We start from the raw sequence: 15,856 nt of genomic DNA, 5'->3' as shown, positions 1-15,856 counted from the left end.
CCGCGGGTTCGAGACTGAGCGGGGACAGCCGAACACGGGGGGACGGGACCGTGGTTTTGGGGACACGGAGATGCCGTGGGGATCGGGGACCGTGGTTTTGGGGACACGGAGATGCCGTGGGGATCGGGGATCCCGCGGTTTTGGGGACACGGAGATGCCGTGGGGATCGGGGACCGTGGTTTTGGGGACACGGAGATGCCGTAGGGATCGGGGACCGTGGTTTTGGGGCACGGAGATGCCGTGGGGATCGGGGATCCCGCGGTTTTGGGGACACGGAGATGACAAGGGGGGTCGGAGACAGCGGTTTTGGGGACACGGAGACGCCGTTGGTGTCGGGGTCCCCACGGTTATGGGGACGCAGAGATACTGGGGCGCTTGGGGACCCCGTGGTTTTGGGGACACGGAGATGCCGAGGGGATCGGGGATCGCGGTTTAGGGGACACAGAGATTCTGGTGGAATGGGGGACCCCGCGGTTTTGGGGACATGGAGATGCCGAGGGTCTCTGCAGCTGCTGCAGGGGTTCATGACTGCAGGGGGACAGGGTGATGGTGGGGGGTTCAGTGGCTTCTGCAGGGTTCCGTGGGTGCTGGAGGTCTCCATGGATGCTGTGGGGTCTCCATTGCTGCTGGGAGGCTCTATGGATGCTGAGGGTGCTCCGTGGATGCTGTGGGGTCTCCATGGATGCTGTGGGGTCTCCATGGATGCTGTGGGTGCTCCGTGGATGCTGGAGGACCTGTGGATGCTGCTGTGTTCTGTGGCTGTGCAGGGATCGGCGGTCCTTGACTCCTGGGGGTCCCCGGCTGCTGCAGGACCCGAAGCTCAGCCCCACACATCCTCACAGCGCATCTCAGCCATCCGCGGCTGCCGGGGGAAGGAGGATCAGCCCCCGGCATCCGGTACCGCCGCAGCCCGGGCGGGTGGTGCCGCGTGGTGAGCAGCGCTCCCTCCCCACGTCCTGTGAGAGAGCGGGGACACAGGCAGCAGCGCCGAGCCATGGCCAGGGGACCCGTGCTGAGTGCCTGGGCACTGCTGGCCAGCCTGGCCGTGGCCAGCTGGGGGGTCCGAGGTGAGTCCGAGGTGTGGGGTCAGTGGCTGGACACGGATGTGCTGGGAAGGAGCCCCAAGGCTTGGTGAGGTTGTCCACCAGGGAAGGTTTGGGATGTCGATGGGGATAAAGGAATCAGGGTAACAAGGATGGGGGAGGCTGCTTTGCCCCGAGTTTTTTTGGGACAGCCTGATGTGATTCTGCATCCACATGAAGGAGCTCCGAGCTCTGCTCTCTCTGGATGCAGACTCTGCATTTTGTAGAATCGTGGAATGGTTTGGGTTGGAGGAGCTTAAAGCCCATCTTGTTCCACCCCCTGCCATAAGCAGGGACACCTTCCACAGTCCAGGTTGCTGCAAGTCCTGTCCAACCTGGCCTTGGACACTTCCATGGATGGGGCAGCCACATCTTCTTTGGGCACCCTGTGCCAGGGCTTCACCACCCTCACAGGGAATGATTTCTCCCCAGTATCTGGTCTAAACCTGCCCTGTGTCAGTATGAAGCCATTTGCTCAGTCCCTGTCTACTCCCCATCCTCCTTTGGACAGCTCATCCCCTGGTCACTGCCCCAAGGACCCCAGAGTTCAGGAATAAATAATGTAGAGAGCCCATACGATGCTGGTTGTCTTCTGTGCTGTCCATAACTCAGAGGCGAAGCCCTCTGCTCTCCTCTCCTTCCCCAGGGCAGGTACTGGTGAAGGAGTTCAGTGGGAAGGTGTTCCTGGAATGTGTGCGGGGCCAAGGCAGCAAGAACATCACGTGGTGGAAGGATGGGAGCACTGTGGGACACGAGGCACAGCTGGACCTCAGTGGGGTTTATGACGACCCCAGAGGCCTCTACGTGTGTGAGACTGGAGGCCAAAGGAAGAGCCTCCAGGTGCACTATCGCAGTGAGTGTCACTAACCTGCTTTTCACAGCCACAGCTGCTTGGAGTTTTCACCCAAGCCAAGTCCTGGGGGAATTTCCTCTCGTCTGGGAGTGTCTCCACTGGTTTGCTGCAGGTTCTTCTGTGTGTGGTGACAGCTCTGCAGCCTCATTTAGTGCCATGAGCTGCTCCAGCCCTTCTGGGTGTGGGTCACACAGCTTGTGGGTCACACAGCAGAGCCAGCTGCTCTCTGTTGGAGTCAGTTGTAGACAGGACTTAGACATGATAGAGCTATAGTAAGAATATTGCTTACATTTCATAGATAGAACAAGATAAATTGTATGTGTAGTTTTAAACATAATCTGGTGTGTTAAGAAACTAGAATTCTAATAGGTTAAGGAATGGTCTGAGTTTGCATCTTATCTTGTTGGAAAAATCCTATATAAGAGTTTGTACTCTTATATAGAGTTGGTGCTTATATAGAATTATATAGAGTTATATAGAGTTGGTGCTTATATAGAATTATATAGAATTATATAGAATTATATAGAATTATATAGAATTATATAGAATTATATAGAATTATGTAGAGTTATATAGAGTTGGTGCTTTTAGCCATTCTGGCTTCTAGCCGTTTGCTTATTGCTGCTGCTTTGCCATTGCTTTTTGCTATTGCTTGTCTGCTTGCCTGTTGAGACTGATGTGCTTTGTAATAAATAACCTTTTAACTATTAGCTGCTTTAGAAGATTACCCACTGAAGTAGGAGCTAAGTGCTCCAGAGTAGGAGCCTAAGGGCTCTGGAGTTTGGTGCCTTAGAGCACTGGAGGTCAAAGAGAGCCTGCACAGAGTGGCAGAGCTGGCTGGGCACTCTGGCTGTGGCCCTGCCCTCAGTGTGTGTGTCCTTTTGGGCTCTCAGTGTGCCAGAACTGCATCGAGGTGGACGCTCCCACCATCTCGGGCATCGTCATCGCCGACGTGCTGGCCACGCTGTTCCTGGCAGTGGCCGTGTACTGCGTCAGTGGCCACGACAGGAGCCACACATCCCGAGGTGAGAACCCTGCCAGCTGTGCCTGGCACCGCTGGGGGCTGTGTGTGGCACCCAGGGGCTGCAGGCAGCTCTTGGGTTTGTTTGTAAGTGTTCCCCACATTGCCCTTGGGTCCGCTGATCCCTGACCTTCTTTCTTCCTTCAGCTTCTGACAGGCAGAACCTGATTGCCAATGAGCTCTACCAGGTGAGTTTGGGGGCACCTCTGTGTGTGTGATCATCTTCAGCATCCCTGGGTGTGTGTGGGGACACCTTCAGCACCCCTGAGTGTGTGTGTGAACACCTTCAGCACCCCTGTGTGTGTGTGTGAGCATCTTCAGTACCCCTGTGTGTGTGTGTGTGTGAGCACCTTCAGCACCCCTGTGTGTGTGGGGACACCTTCAACACCTCACTGTGGAGAGAGCCTTGCCAAAGGCTGATCCATCTCGCCCTCCCAGGGCTGGGCAGGTGCACTTTTGGCTCATCTCTCCATTTTTCCCCCTGCCAGCCCCTGGGGGAGCGGGAGGATGGGCAGTACAGCCGGCTGGCCCCCACCCGTGCCCGCAAGTGAAGTGGGGAGACTCTGAGACTGACACTGCCTTCATCAGCCTGCTGGTTTTTCTTGGAGTTCCCTCCAGCATGGGCTGCCTGTAGCCCTGTGCTCATTCCTCTTGCACTTCTGTATTGCTGCCATTAAAGATGAGCCTGTCCCACAGCCTGCCTGCTCCACCTGTTGTGTCCTGGTCCTGGGGAAGGCACACCTGGGGTGGGATCTGGACTCTGGCAAGGCCAGGTCTCCACTCCCCAGCCCCCAGAAACTCAGAACTCAGAAACTGCTCATGTGGTCTGAGTCCCCAAAATGGGACACAGACACCAGACCCTTGGAAGGACAAAGGAATATTCCCCTGGTGCAGGGAAGCACAGAGGCAGAGCTGTTGCCACCTTGTGCTGATCCTGCTGAGACAAGGAGTGTGTGGGATGGCACTGGCTGGGGCAAACTTGTACATTGATGTACCCCAAAAATGGTGGTAGAAGCACTGGGGTGTAGCAGAATTTAGGGTGTTTTTTTTGAAGCAAAATTCAGTCCCTGTACACCCAGAGCACTCCAAGCTTCTCCCCACTGGGGAGCTGAGCAGTCCCTGCAGCAGCACTGACTCACAGGAGGTGAGAACAGGGCCCTGAGTGGTTTTGGAGCTGCTGGGGGCTGGTGCTGTGTGTATCTCACCATCTCTGAAGGGGCTGTTGTGGTAAATGAAGCCAGCTGTGCCTCTAAACCGCATCCTGGAGCTGCTGGGCTCTGCTGCAGCTGAGCCACCCCAGCCCTGCTCTGCTGCTGCTTCCTCTGCTCAGGGGCAGGAACGGGGGTGGCTTCGACCTGAAGCGGGCACCAAAACAACCCACAGCCCTCCTTCACCTCTGCCACTGCTGCTGGGCCGTTTTTGGGGGGTTTTACTGCCTGCAGATGAAGGTCAGGCTGGGAAGGTGAGAGCAGGACGAGGTCAGAGGCAAATCCCCCTGGGAAGAATCTGCTCCCAGCCCAGGGAACCACCAGGAGCAAGTGAGGGCAGCAATTAAACTGGAGGGGAAAGCAACAGGAGCAGAGAGAAGTGTGAGGGGGAAAAGACACCAAGAACCACCTGTGAGGCTGCAGTCCTTTAATGAGAAGGAAATCTCTTTGCCAATGTGCCCATTTCTGTTCCCTGATGGCAAGCCCAAGCACAGCCCAGGGTGGGACGGTGCATCCCCGTCCTGTGGCTTATCCCAAAATGCCAGAGGCTCAGCAGAGCTGCAGAGAGCTGGGAACAAGCTGGGCAGAAGCGTTCAGCCCCAGTGCTGCTGCTTCCAGCCCGTCACCCCCGGGAATCTCAGAAGCCCCTGGGCTCCAGGCCTGCATACACCTCCCGCTGGCCTTTGCGGATGGGCTGTGGGAACAGCAGAGAGCTCAGGTCAGGAATCCTCACAGGCTCAGCTGAGCCCACACAACACGTGGGGAAAAGCACAAGAGGGCAGGGGCAGAGCACAGGGAGCTGCCAGGACAAACCCCAGTGCAGCGCCAGGAACAGGGGCTGCACCCTCACCACCTTCTTCCTCACTGCCAGGAAAACCTGGAGCTCCTTTGAGGATGAATGAGCTGGCTGTGAGCCCCAGCCCCAGCCCTGTCCCTCCCCAGCCTGCAGGGATGGAAGGCTCAGCCCTCACCTCATAGTCCGGGTTTGGCACGGGGGGAGGACGCTGCGTCTTCTGACCTGGAACAGAGGCACAGACAGGGGGAATCCTTGGGGATTGCTGCCAGGCTGATCCCAGAGCCAGGCACACCATGGATCAACTCCCATGGCTCTATCCTGAGCTCTTGGAGAGGCAGCTCCTGGGTTCCTATGTGCAGGAAGGTTTGGCACAGCAGCCGCTCCCATCCCTGCACAAAGGCAGCCTGCAGGGCACAGGAGGGAAGCAGGAGCAGTGGTTGGAGCTGGTGGGAGCAGAGAGAAGCAGAAGCAGTGGCTGGAGCTGGTGGGGAGCAGAGGGAAGCAGGAGCAGTGGTTGGAAGTTATGGGGAGCAGAGAGAAGCAGGAGCAGTGGTTGGAAGTTATGGGGAGCAGAGAGAAGCAAGAGCAGTGGTTGGAAGTTATGGGGAGCAGAGAGAAGCAGGAGCAGTGGTTGGAGGTGATGGGGAGCAGAGAGAAGCAGGAGCAGTGGCTGGAAATTGTGGGGAGCAGAGGGAAGCAGGAGCAGTGGCTGGAGCTGTGGGGAGCAGAGAGCAGCAGGAGCAGTGGTTGGAAGTTGTGGGGAGCAGAGGGAAGCAGGAGCAGTGGCTGGAGGGGTGGGGAGCAGAGAGCAGCAGGAGCAGTGGTTGGAAGGTGGGGAGCAGAGGGAAGCAGGAGCAGTGGTTGGAGCTGTGGGGAGCAGTGGTTGGAGCTGTGGGGAGCAGAGAGCAGCAGGAGCAGTGGCTGGAAATTGTGGGGAGCAGAGAGAAGCAAGAGCAGTGGCTGGAGCTGTGGGGAGCAGAGAGCAGCAGGAGCAGTGGCTGGAGGTTGTGAGGAGCAGTGGTTGGAAATTGTGGGGAGCAGAGAGCAGCAGGAGCAGTGGTTGGAAGTTGTGGGGAGCAGAGAGCAGCAGGAGCAGTGGTTGGAAGTTATGAGGAGCAGAGAGAAGCAGGAGCAGTGGCTGGAGCTGGTGGGGAGCAGAGAGCAGCAGGAGCAGTGGTTGGAGCTGGTGGGGAGCATAGGGAAGCAGGAGCAGTGGCTGGAGGTGGTGGGGGGCAGAGGGCAGCAGGAGCAGTGTCTGGAGCTGGTGGGGGGCAGAGAGAAGCAGGAGCAGTGGTTGGAGGTGGTGGGGAGCAGAGAGAAGCAAGAGCAGTGGCTGGAGCTGTGGGGAGCAGAGAGCAGCAGGAGCAGTGGCTGGAGCAGTGGCTGGAAGCAGAGGATGCCGTGGCATGAGATTTTCACCGGGCGCCCGGAGGATTTCACGGGATGCCCGCAGCGCCTCTCACCTCGTGGCCGCCGCTCCCCAGCAGCGCTGGCTCGTCCCCTCCTGCCCTTGCTGCAGTAATAGACCAGGATCAGCACCCCCAGGGTGATGAGGAGGTCTGCAGTGATGATCCCTGCCACCGTCAGGGCGTCCAGCTCCTCGCAGTTGGCACACACTGCAGGGGGGAGGCACGGCAGGTGCTCAGAGCCCCAGGTGTGGCTCACCTGAGCGCTGGCACAGGGGAAAAGAGCAAACTGAGAGGAAAGGGGAGACCCCAAAAATGAGCTCCAGGGTTCTATCACTGCCCACACAGAGCAGGAACAGCCTGGGCAGCACCACATCCACCCACGCCAGTGCAGGAGTTCAGAATGCAAGGAATTCTCAAAACTATAAAGCAAAGCCTGGAAAAGAACACAGGATTTGAACTGAGGCCTTGGGAAAATCTTCCAAGCTTAGGTACTGCAAACTTAGGTAAATTTAAACTTTACAACAGAGACATATTAAGTAGAAAAAAGCTTAGTTATAAAGTTTAAGGTATAGAAAGAATAAAATAGTTGCAAAGGTGACAGAATAGGTTTGTGTGTCCCAACCTGATTGACTGAGAAAGGTCACACTGTAATTAAACAAAATTTCTTGGTATTGGATTAAAAACATAAATATCTTGTTGGCAGTATTTTATTGGTTAATAAGTCCTTAAAAAAATCTTGTAACCATAAGTCTCTTGACTTCTGGTCGTGCTCTCAACACCTGTAACAAAAACTCACATTTTCTGTAGAAAATAATAAAAACAAACCGTGCTTTTCAAGCAACCAGAAGTCCCATCTCTCTGCCTCGTTTGGAATAAGAAAGAATCCCAAGGAATGTGATAATGTGGAAGCAAAGAGCCCACAAGGAGCACTGAAAATCGAGAGTCAGTTCCCAAAATCTGTCCCTGGAACGGGCAGGGTGAGGGGCTGTGCTCACCTCTGGCATTCAGGTACAGGTGGCGCTTCTGGGTGCCCAGGGAGCAGCTCAGGTTGGCAGGAGTGCTGTCGTGGTCCTTTATAACCAACTTCCTCTCCTTGGTGCCCTCTGCTCTCCCTGACAGCTCCCATCGGATGTCCTCGTCCTCAAAGGGACACGTGATTGTCACCGTGGTGCCAGAGATCTCCACCAGGAACTCCCCTTGGGAAGGCACACCAGTGAGAGAGGGAACCAAGGGCAGAACTCAAATATTTCTACCCATTTTTTAGTCAGCTACAGTCTTAATATCCCGCTAAATACTAAAGAATGCTAAAGAAATTTTAATATCAAAATCCACTTACCCTCCAGCTCTTCATCTGCAAAAGAGAAAATAAGGAGTGTTAAAAAATCATCTCACCATTGCCTCACTGCTTGGTGCTGTTGGAAATACCCAACACTGGTGATAATTAATGACCAATTTTTCCCATCAGTAAGATCACTGTCAATTAATGAACAACAAATCTTTCCATCCTGTAATATTTTAAAAATTCCCATCTTTCTATTTGACTCTTAGTCCTCACTTTTGAGGCATATTTGGGGTTTTTAGCATGATAAATAATTAAGGGTGGCAGTAAAATTCACTTACCCTCCTGAGCTGTGATGCCAACTGCAAAAAAATGAATAAGAAATGTTAATTAATTGAGCTTCAGATATTTCACACCTTTCCTACTGCCAGGACATCCTTTCTGAACTCAGTGCTTGAAAGAGTTGTTTATAGCCCCACATTCATGCTGAAGGCATCAGAAGTGTGCTGGTGGTGAGACAGGATGTTGTTCTGAACTTGGGAGCCATTTTTAACACAGCCTAATGCAAAATGGAAACTTTAATCATTTTCCAGCCCAGTTCAGAAAAAAGGGTTGTTATTGCAAGATGCAAACCCCGAAATTCTGCTTTAGTATCATGGAGCAAACACTGCTGGAAAATCCTGGAAAGAATTTCTGTCCTCTGCAAGAGAACTCCTGGAGTTGATTTAATGAGCTGGTGTTGATTTAATGCTGTAAAACAGTTTATCTGTGTGGTTTTTCTGCCTTGTAGGAAACAACTTGCTCCATGAGAGGCTCTGGAGCTGTAATATCAAATAAAGAGTTTTTAGGAGGTGTGAATCAGATTTGTGATTTCCTTTAAAGATATTTGTCTTTTCTGCAAAAAGTAACGTAAATAAGTGATTGCAGATTGAATTCCACAGACAGCGGGCTTGGCTGGAGAGAAGGTGACCTGATGCTGTTTTATTTTACATAGATAAATTTAAATCTGAAAAAAAAAAATAAATTAACAGGCCACTGATAAACCGCGTTTTCTATCATCACAAAGATTGGTATTTGCAGCACTTTGGCGGAGTGGTTATTGTGTTAACAACTCAATGGATTACCTTGCACACCTGCCTCTCCTCGTTCCTGGGTTCTTTGGAGCCTTTACAGGTGCTCTGCACTTCACCCTAAACCATCGGGACATTCCACCACTCCCTGATACCCCACCGAGCCTGAAGGGACCCACCCAGCATCACGAAACGCTTTCAGAAAAGTGCAGGGATGAGGGATAAAACCGAAATTAAGAGTGCGGAACCTCACAGCTCACACTGCACCGAGGTTTGGGGACTCACTTGCACACAGCAGGAGCCCCAGCAGGGGCAGGGACTGCTCCAGCCTCATCCTCGTGTTCCTGCTCCTGCTGCTCCTCTCCACCACATCAGACCGGCATGGCTGTGGCAGGAAAAAACACGGTGGCTTTTCTAGAAAGAGGCCCCGGGTTGTTTTTTCCCAGAATTGCTGCCGAGCCAAGCGGGGCTGGGGCACTCACTCTTTCCAGAGCAGCCAAGGCAGACCCAGACACGTGAAATGAGCCCAGCTCAGGAAGTGCCGAGGCTCAAAAAGTTTTCAAGGGACGTCACCGCCAGCGAGGGGCGGCTGCTGTGCTCTGCACCAGCTCTGCAGGGCTCGGGACAGTCCTGGAGCTGCCCTGGGAGCAGCAGGAGAATCAGATTTGTCATCAGCAACTTCCCAACAGCTTCTCGAAGTGAGAGCTTGAGGGGTTCCAACTGTGGCCAACGACTTCACGTGGAATCACAGGAGGGTTTGGGTGGGAAGGGACCATAAAGCTCATCCCATCCCATCCCTGCCACAGCAGGGACACCTTCCACAGGGGCAGCCCTGTGCCAGGGCCTCATCACCTTCCAGGGAACAATTCCATCCCAAATTCCCATCCAGCCCTGTTCTCTGGCAGTTTGAGCCCATTCCCCCTTGTTCTATCCCACAGCTGCTGCCCCTCTCCATCCTCCCCGCAGGTCCCTTTCAGGCACTCAGGTTGGGATGAAGGAACCAGAAGCAGCACCCAGAACCGAGCTGGGCACAGAACCGAGCCTGGGCTCCCTGCTCTTATCCCCGCTCCAGGGCGCTCCTGGAGATGTCCCAGCAGCATTTTTGGGAGGTTCTCTGCTCGGGCTCTCCCGTGGAAGTGTCCTGGCCCCACTAGAGGGGGCTCCTGGCCCGGCCAGCGCCGCTCGCCGGGCACGGAACCTCCCAGCCGGGTTTGGGGCAGCCACAGAGCCCGGGGAACCCGGCCGGGGCATCCCGGGCTCTGCTGCCCGCAGGGATGGACACAGAGGGGCTGTTGCTGTGCCCCGCTTCCTTTACTGGGGTGCTCTCTTCCCCATTCCTTTTCCTTATTAATATTTCCAGAGAATTCTGAGTTGTGAGTGAGCTCGGAACACAGTCTGGTCTTTTCTTAAAAGCTGCTGTCCAGGTGTTTTGGAAGATGAAATTGAAAAGTCTGCAGGCAAAGGTGGGAACAGGGGCTGTTCCCAGCCCTGTGCAGAAACAGGATTAGGAAGTGGCAGCAAATTGGCTGCTAAACTTTAAACACAACCTGAACAAAGCCGGAGTGATAAATATTCACTGTGGCAAGGAAACAAAAGGAGGTGATATGTGGGAATAGAAACTGAGTGGAAATGTGGGGAAGCGATGAAGGGTTAACACGGGACCAAACCATTCCCGGGAAAATGGAGATTCTTGGTGTGCCGGCGCTGCGAGCAGGGATGTGCTGGCACACACAGGGTTCCCTGCGCTGTTCCGGGGACAACCCAAGGAGCTGACGGCCCCAGTGCTGTTTTTCCATCCCCAAATCGCTGAAGGGAGCCCCCCAAACACCCAGAGGTTCGGGCACCCTCCCCTTGCACCTCTGCAAAGGAAATCGGCACCGGCTGCCACTGAAAACAGCGACCTGGGATGGCTCCTTGGGACGGGATCGTGAACCGGGCACCAACACAGCCACGGCCGCTGATTTACGGCCCCCGAATACAAACATCCTCATTTTGCCGGCGCACGGGCTCAGATTGGTTTAACACTCTCATATTTGCCAGGTTCCTCCTGCGGAATATTTTGTGTCCCAGGGAATTTCTCACCTGTGGAGCGCCCCGGCGTTTCCCCTGCTGTGCTGGACCCATTTTCCACTTCATTTTTCCAAAACCTTCCCAAGCACCAGGCTCCCAATCCTTGGCTACAACCAAGAAAAGTTCAAATCATTTTAGGGTTGTTTGATGGGACGTTTCCATCCTCTGGATGAGGGCTCTCACTGCCAGTTTTGAGCTGCTTTTTTTAGGATTGTTCGCAGGTTTTTTGCCGAACAAATGGCCCTCATTCCTTGGAGCCACCTATGAACACCTCCAGGCAAATATTCTCTTACCTCCCACAAGAGGGGAGTGGTTTCGGGTGGCGGCTGGGAGGAGGAATGATTGCAACACAAAAGAGCAGGGGAATATGGGAGGACCAGAAATTAATCTCACCTTGGGAATCTCGCTGATTTACGCAGAACTGAGCGGGGCTGGGCACACCTTGGCAAGGAGCGAGCCTGACTCGGGCAGGCCGAGCGAGGAATCTGTCCCGTTGGGCTGGGAAGACTTTGAGAAACTCATTTTTGAGCCGGTGACCCAGAACCCGGAGCGGATTTGTGTCTGCAGCCCCGGATTTGTGTCCCCGATGCGCGGCCGCACCTGGCTGGGCGCTGCGCTCTTCCTTGGGGCGCAGCTCCGAGGTAAGGAAACCTGGCCTCGCTTCCCTCTTCTGATCCCCGAAATTATTCCTAAAACAGAGGTTTTCCCCCGTCATTGCTGCGATTTTTTTCTGCTCTGAAATGGCACGAAGTGGTTGAGTTTCTCCCCCAACAGGTTCGGGCGTATTCGAGCGAAGATCACCGATCTCCGCTGATCTCCTCAGCTCGGGTTTCAACGTCTTTTTCTCTCTTGCCAGCAATCCGAACTTTACTCCCAGCTTTTTTTTTTTTTTTTTTTTTTTTTTTTTTTTTGCTACCTTTGTTCCTAAACAGTCAAGGATTGTCCAGGAGCCCCGGCTTCAGATCCTTTACACAGCAAAGGTTTCCAGACTGACAGGAAACTCACTTGAATTTTGGTTTATACCAAAACACCTGGATTTTAAGTATAATATATCCTCATTTCCCAAATGCATCAGCCCACGGATGTAATCTGCCTTGAAAAAAAATGTATTTTACTCGTATTTCTCATTTAGTTCCTTTCAAGGAGTTTAAAATGAAAAGATTTGGCACCGAATCCATGTATGAGCAGCGTGATCTCTGCCAATGAGGTTTTTCACGTGTGAATACCTTCAATGTTTTGGCATTCCACGTGTTTTTCCCTTTGAGATAAGGAATTATTTGGAAGAAAGTATTTAGTCATAAATTACTTCCAAATACATCTTGATTATGAAGTTTACGATTTACAACCCGAGACAACCCTAGATAAGCTTTTTTTTTTTTTTTTTTTTTTTTCTTGAATCACACTGGGGTGAGTTAACTTCCTAATGTGACAGGATATTGATATTTTCTATTTCCTTCACCAGCAAACCATTCATTTTTCTTATTTCTTTCCTTTCTTTTCCTTGCTCTCCCTCCTGCTGCTTGTCCCACTTCGGGGAGCACTGAATGAGCGATGCTCACTTATTTTTATAAAGCAGCAGCCACGGTGGTTGTGGGGACATTCCTTGGAAAAACAAATCCACATTTACCTCAAGGATTTCCTCTAGAATTCTTCAGCCTGACTGAATTTACCTGCAGCTGCCCAGCTGGGCTACAAATCCCCTAAAACTGGCTCTGGATTTATCAGTAAGAGCAGTTTAAACGTGGCGTGCATGGGGCTGAGTGGAAAGCGCATAAAGGGGGAAATAGCAATTTTTGGGTGGGTTCCAGCCCGGTTTGGAAGGGTTTTACTGACGGAATGCGCCTGAGACACTCGGGCTATCACTTCCCGGCGCAGATAAGGCTCCCAGGGATCTGCACCGATAAGGAGCAGTGATGAGCTCACCGCACGCGGTGATTTTCCTGATTTTCCCCCCGCGCAGCGCTGTGGCTGGCGGCAGCCGTGGAAGTTCACACCGCCAAGGAGGTGGTGGCCGTGAACGGGACCAACCAGCGGCTGAGATGCACCTTTTCCAGCAGCAGCCCCGTGAGCCAGCAGCTGTCCGTGAGCTGGAACTTCCAGCCCGAGGACCTGAGCTCTCATGAGCTGGTGAGTGAGATCTTTGTGCTCCATCCCCCCCTGCCCCGACACCCAGCAGTGAGTGGGTACGGACACGCCCCAAACCCACAAGTACATTTGGGTTTTCGTCACTTGTAGTGGTTAATCCGAGCCTTGTTTATAGACCCTGCCTAAAAAACACTCTTGTGTTTAGTCTTGGGTGATCAGAGTTAAAATATTTGTGGCTTTACAAAGCTGGACCTGCTGACGTCACAGCCAAGGTGACATCCTGTACCTGACAAGACTTCAGGAATTTTGCAGGTCCCTTCCATTCGATGTTCTGTGATTTTTGTAGGTATTTTACTACCAGAAGGAGCCCTACAAACCCCCCTCGGGGAGGTTTAAGGACCGAGTCACCTGGGACGGGAACATTGAGCGTAACGACGTTTCCATCATGATCTGGAACCTGCAGCCCAGCGACAACGGGACCTTCACCTGCCAGGTGACAAACTGGCCAGATGTCTACGGCACCATCGGGGAGGTGCGGCTGCGGGTCGTGCAGAAAGGTGAGAGGCCAAGGAACGCCCCAGAGCTCGTGTGGGTTTAACCAGAGTGGCTGGTTACATCTGTCAGATGGGAAATCCGGGACAGTTATGGGAGAAAACCTGTTGTAAGTAGAAAGCACGAGAGAAAAAAGAGGAGCCTGAGGAAAGGTTTTATTCACAGACACAGGATCCTCCTGTGTGACTCTGTGCTTCATTCCTCTGTCCCTCCCCACGCAGTGACCTTCTCAGAGATCCATTTCCTGGCGGTGGCCATCGGGTCTGCCTCGGTGCTGATGGTCATCGTGGTGACAGCCGTGTTCATCTGCCGCCAGCGGCGCAGGACAGCGCGGGACAAGAGGCTGGAGGGGGCAGACACTGAGGGGTGAGGACAGCACGGAGGGAGGGGCTGCTGGGGGGCTTGATGAGTTTAACTGCACGGCCTTTCTGGATTATTGGCTCGGACCCTGCAGGGAGCATCTCCAATGCAAACCTGCCAGCCCAATTAGCGATAATCGGCTGCGTGCAGGCAGAGCAGAGCTCAGGATGGACAAGCTCTGGAGTTCTCATCTGGCTCCTGCCCTTCTCAGCAGCTCCTCGTGCAGAGGATGCAGCTGCCGTGGTGGTGGAGGGCAGGGGACCACCCTGTCCCCTGAGCTGTGGTCACCACACGTGTGGCACGCTCACCATCCCACCTTGGCTGTGCTGTCTGTGACTCTGGACCTCCTGCTGCTCAGCCTGATGCTGATTTCAGCTTTTTTTTTCCTCTTTTTTTTCCCCTCCCATCTTTATAACAGTAAAGAAAAGGAGAGCCTGAAGATGGGGGAAGAAAAGGAACCTGTTCCATTGGAAGATTAAAGGTTTTTGCTGGTGTGCACAATGCAGGTACCCATCCAAACCTTCTCTAATTAATACCTCAGTGTTCTGTGGACTCTGCAAGACAGATTCCCTCGGGTATTTCCCTGCTATTCACAGTCAGAACTGAGGCCACAGTCACACTTTGCTGTTGAGGATCCTTCAGAGACAGCTGAACAATCACAGCCTCTTAAATGTATGAGAGATTTCTCCACCCTGGTGTTGAGGAGCATTTGTAGAAAAGCCATTGTTGCTGCTTTCCATGTTATTCCTGCTTTGTAGATGAAGAGGAATGAATTACTTCCCTTTTGTCAGTTTTGAATCTGCTTTTTGATTACTTTAACCTTTATTGTTTTAAAATTGCAGCAGGAAGACTGGCACTGTTTCCATATTCACTGTCTTTGCTTAAACGTGTCAGCATAAATTTTACCCACAGTTTCTGAGGTCAGCAGCTGCTCCTATTATTTTGGTTTTTGACAATAACCCTGAGTAATGGATGTTTGTTCTTCTTCCAATCTTTCCTCTCAGGTGCTTCCAAAGCAGCTGGTAAGAGCTTGTAATTTGGGGTGTTAGAACAAAGCTGGATTACAGACGCCCCACGCTGCCTGTGTGGTTCCTCTGCTCAACCTGAAAGTCTTGCATGGAAAGAGGGTGGCTTTACATGAGTTGTGAGTTCCCTTCAGTGGAGCAAAGCAAGAGGATCTTGCCCCATGAACAAAGAACTTTCCTTCACCCTCTCACCTGTGAAATGTGAGCACAGCTTCTCTGGAAGATGGAAGTGCCAAGACTGACTGAACAGAGGGCTGGGAGGTGTTGGAGCAGATGCACTCCTGCACCTTAGAAACCACAACGTGCCTTTGTGTTGGGTTTTGTTCCCTGAGAATCCTCCCTGACATCCTGAGAAGGAAGACTGAGCAGTGAGGCCTCAGCTGCTCCAAGAAACGCCCTTGGAATCCCTTTTCTACATTAGATGGACAGTGTTAGAGCTGGGCAAGGTGTGCTGGTTGTTGTTAGGGATGACATTCACCAGCCAGCATGGTTTCCACATCCATCTCTTGCAGCTTTGGGGGAATGTGGGGGCTGAGGAGACTTTCCTGCCTGGGTTCAGCAGCTCCCCCCGTTCCCATTCCCACTCTCACTATCCCAGTGCTCCCCTCTGCTCCCCAAAACTGGAACCCATGGAGCCCTAGGGGTGTCTAAGCAGCCCCAAAACAACCCTGTTACAGTATTTACAAATCAAAGTTTGTCTGTAAACTGTTTTTATGGCTTTACAACCTGTGATGTGCCAGCCACGCTCCCTGGCTGTTACCTGCCTGTCTGTTTTCATTTTCACTCTCCTGTGTTGTAAATAAAGGCACCTTGCTGAGAGCTCTGCTGCTGTGGAGGGGGGATGTCACCTGGGAGCCCCTGGCACCTCTAATGAGCAGATTTACACTGTCCCCAAAATTGGATTTGTTACCTGGTGTGCAACAAACAGAAATTAAACACTTCAGGGAGATGTTGATTATTGATTCCAGAGGAGCCCAAGCCTGGGTGCTCGGTGGTGTCCCACAAATCCAGCACATCCCACTGGACTTTTACCACCGTTATTTATG

The 15,856-nt window shown here is 52.9% G+C and overlaps 3 protein-coding genes across 4 annotated transcripts; 2 read left to right on the top strand and 1 right to left on the bottom strand.

Annotated features, from left to right (window-relative positions):
- The first annotated feature begins 912 nt into the window (after positions 1-912).
- Positions 913-3,651, top strand: LOC130262470 (T-cell surface glycoprotein CD3 gamma chain-like). The gene is made up of 5 exons (XM_056509637.1): positions 913-1,067; positions 1,729-1,935; positions 2,829-2,960; positions 3,104-3,144; positions 3,445-3,651. Exons 1-5 carry the CDS (start codon positions 995-997, stop codon positions 3,505-3,507), a joined length of 516 nt encoding a protein of 171 aa, XP_056365612.1. The 5' UTR covers positions 913-994; the 3' UTR covers positions 3,508-3,651.
- A 925-nt stretch (positions 3,652-4,576) lies between these two features.
- Positions 4,577-9,288, bottom strand: LOC130262469 (T-cell surface glycoprotein CD3 epsilon chain). 2 transcript variants are annotated; one of them, XM_056509636.1, is made up of 8 exons: positions 9,203-9,288; positions 9,004-9,103; positions 7,990-8,010; positions 7,706-7,720; positions 7,365-7,565; positions 6,424-6,576; positions 5,136-5,182; positions 4,577-4,858 (listed from the first exon to the last, which is right to left on the bottom strand). In XM_056509636.1, exons 2-8 carry the CDS (start codon positions 9,050-9,052, stop codon positions 4,802-4,804), a joined length of 543 nt encoding a protein of 180 aa, XP_056365611.1. In that variant the 5' UTR covers positions 9,053-9,103; positions 9,203-9,288; the 3' UTR covers positions 4,577-4,801. The 2 variants fall into 2 exon arrangements, with proteins under 2 accessions (XP_056365611.1, XP_056365610.1); XM_056509635.1 differs by lacking the exon at positions 9,203-9,288 and having other exon boundaries at positions 9,004-9,194.
- A 1,818-nt stretch (positions 9,289-11,106) lies between these two features.
- MPZL2 (myelin protein zero like 2) lies at positions 11,107-15,629 on the top strand. The gene is made up of 6 exons (XM_056509634.1): positions 11,107-11,429; positions 12,749-12,915; positions 13,220-13,430; positions 13,647-13,791; positions 14,204-14,291; positions 14,790-15,629. Exons 1-5 carry the CDS (start codon positions 11,156-11,158, stop codon positions 14,262-14,264), a joined length of 858 nt encoding a protein of 285 aa, XP_056365609.1. The 5' UTR covers positions 11,107-11,155; the 3' UTR covers positions 14,265-14,291; positions 14,790-15,629.
- The last annotated feature ends 227 nt before the right edge of the window (positions 15,630-15,856 follow it).

This window comes from Oenanthe melanoleuca, chromosome 24, assembly GCF_029582105.1.
Source record: "Oenanthe melanoleuca isolate GR-GAL-2019-014 chromosome 24, OMel1.0, whole genome shotgun sequence".
Classification (NCBI taxonomy): domain Eukaryota; kingdom Metazoa; phylum Chordata; class Aves; order Passeriformes; family Muscicapidae; genus Oenanthe; species Oenanthe melanoleuca.
Note: the sequence above shows the minus strand (reverse complement) of the source record. Positions and strands in the feature narration are given on the sequence as shown.